The following is a 1,732-nucleotide window of genomic DNA, read 5'->3' as shown; positions in this document are numbered from 1 at the left end:
ATTTGTTGCTTTAGAACGAGTATCAGGGAGAATATCATGCATCATATGACGAACAGTCCTCCCAAGCCTCTGGACGAGTCGTAAACGGCGATCACAGAGTCTGTCCAAACCAAATCGTTCAAGGGCGGCGGTATAAGAAAAATATCGCCGCCCATGGACGATTCTGCAAAATCGTTTTTGGACAGACTCTAAATCATCACTTTGTCCAGCTGTAAGAGAGGAGTGCCACGTGGGACAGGCATATTCAACCAGGGGGCGGATGAAAGATTTATATATTTTTATGATATGTGTCTCAGGTGCACCACATTTTTTTAGTATAGACACCATATGCATAGTTTGATTAGCTTTATTTATGGTTTCGGATATGTGTGCATCCCACTTTAAGTTATCCTGGATTATTACACCAAGTAGTTTTAATTGATTTACAGACTTAACTAATGCATCGTAATTATAAAGTGCTTCGTTGGTCCCTGGGGTCTTACAAAAATTAATGTTAAGTGATTGACATTTTTTGGGGTTTAAGCGCATTTCATTTAGTTGGCACCATTCTTCTAAATTATTTAAATATGTTTGGATATTGTCTGCACAGTTGTTTTTTGAAATATCAGCAATGGAAAGATCATCCACAAATTTCCACCTAGTGGGACAATCAAGAGCAGAGTCATTAATCATTACTTGAAAAAGGCTTGGGCCTGTTTTAGTTCCCTGCGGAACGCCACAAGTTATGGGAATCCAGCATGATGTGATACCATTGTAAAGTACTCGTTGTTCTCTGTCTGTCAAAAAATTACAGAACCAAGGAGTAATGGATTTCCTCACACCGACTGACAAAAGCTTTTGAATTAGTATTGGGTGACTTATTCTATCGAAAGCCTTGCTGAAGTCAACAGCCAGAATTCGCGCCTTATTACCAGGCTTATCAAGACCAGATAAAAGATAGTGTAAAAGCCCAACTAGGTAATGATTGGTGTTATAATAAAATCATAAAAATATATAAATCAAATATAGGTAACAAGTCCTCATTTAACCACTAATTTACAAAATGTTCTAATATTCGAACAAACAAAGAGGTGAGTGAAATTGGTCGGATCTGATCCAGTCCCACATTGCCTTTCTTTTTTGGTATTGGAATTACAGTCGCCTGTTTCCAACGCTTTGGTACAATACCTTCGGAGAGAGAGCGGTTGAAAATATGTGTAAGTGGTTCGGCTAATTCTGGTGCAAATTCCTTGATGATAGCTGGAGGGATTTCACCTGGAGGAACTGCTTTACTACTTTGAACTTTGGTAAGTTGCTGTCGAACTTCGCTAACCAATAACTGTGGCGGTGGTGATTCTGCAGGAAGAAATGAAGAGAGTTCATCTAGTTTTAAAGGCTCTAGCTCCTGGCAAATGTGTGTTAAGTGTTCGTTTATCATTGCGGAAGCATTAATAGCAGTTTCAGGAGACGGATTTTCAAATACAATGCGGGGACTATCTTTGGATTGGCCACAAACCTTTTTCACCTTCTTGTACCAAGCACGAGGATTAGTGGTTTCAAGTTGTTTTACTTTATAGCGATAATATTTTTTTTTTGCTTTCTTGATTTCCCAATTTACCTTGTTCCTGATGGTTTTGAATGTACCTAATAAATTGCTATTGAAAGCTGCCTGTCTGTCCTTAATGAGTTTTTTTTAGATAGGGTGTGATCCAAGGTCTGTCTGTGGAATATATGCAAATGTTTTTGGTCGGAA

At 38.5% G+C, this 1,732-nt stretch overlaps 1 protein-coding gene across 1 annotated transcript; it reads right to left on the bottom strand.

The window, feature by feature from the left end:
- Window positions 1-1,030: 1,030 nt before the first annotated feature.
- LOC117123214 lies at window positions 1,031-1,604 on the bottom strand (the record flags this gene model as incomplete). The annotated part of the gene is made up of 1 exon (XM_033269065.1): window positions 1,031-1,604. A coding segment is annotated over one exon (574 nt), but the record flags the coding sequence as incomplete, so codon positions are not given.
- Between the last annotated feature and the right edge of the window lie 128 nt (window positions 1,605-1,732).

This window comes from Anneissia japonica, unplaced genomic scaffold (assembly GCF_011630105.1).
Source record: "Anneissia japonica isolate Jap-2015-1 unplaced genomic scaffold, ASM1163010v1 scaffold15833_len1719_cov92, whole genome shotgun sequence".
NCBI classification, from domain to species: Eukaryota; Metazoa; Echinodermata; class Crinoidea; order Comatulida; family Comatulidae; genus Anneissia; species Anneissia japonica.
The sequence above is the reverse complement of the archived record's forward strand: the minus strand, read 5'-3'. Positions and strand labels throughout refer to the sequence as shown.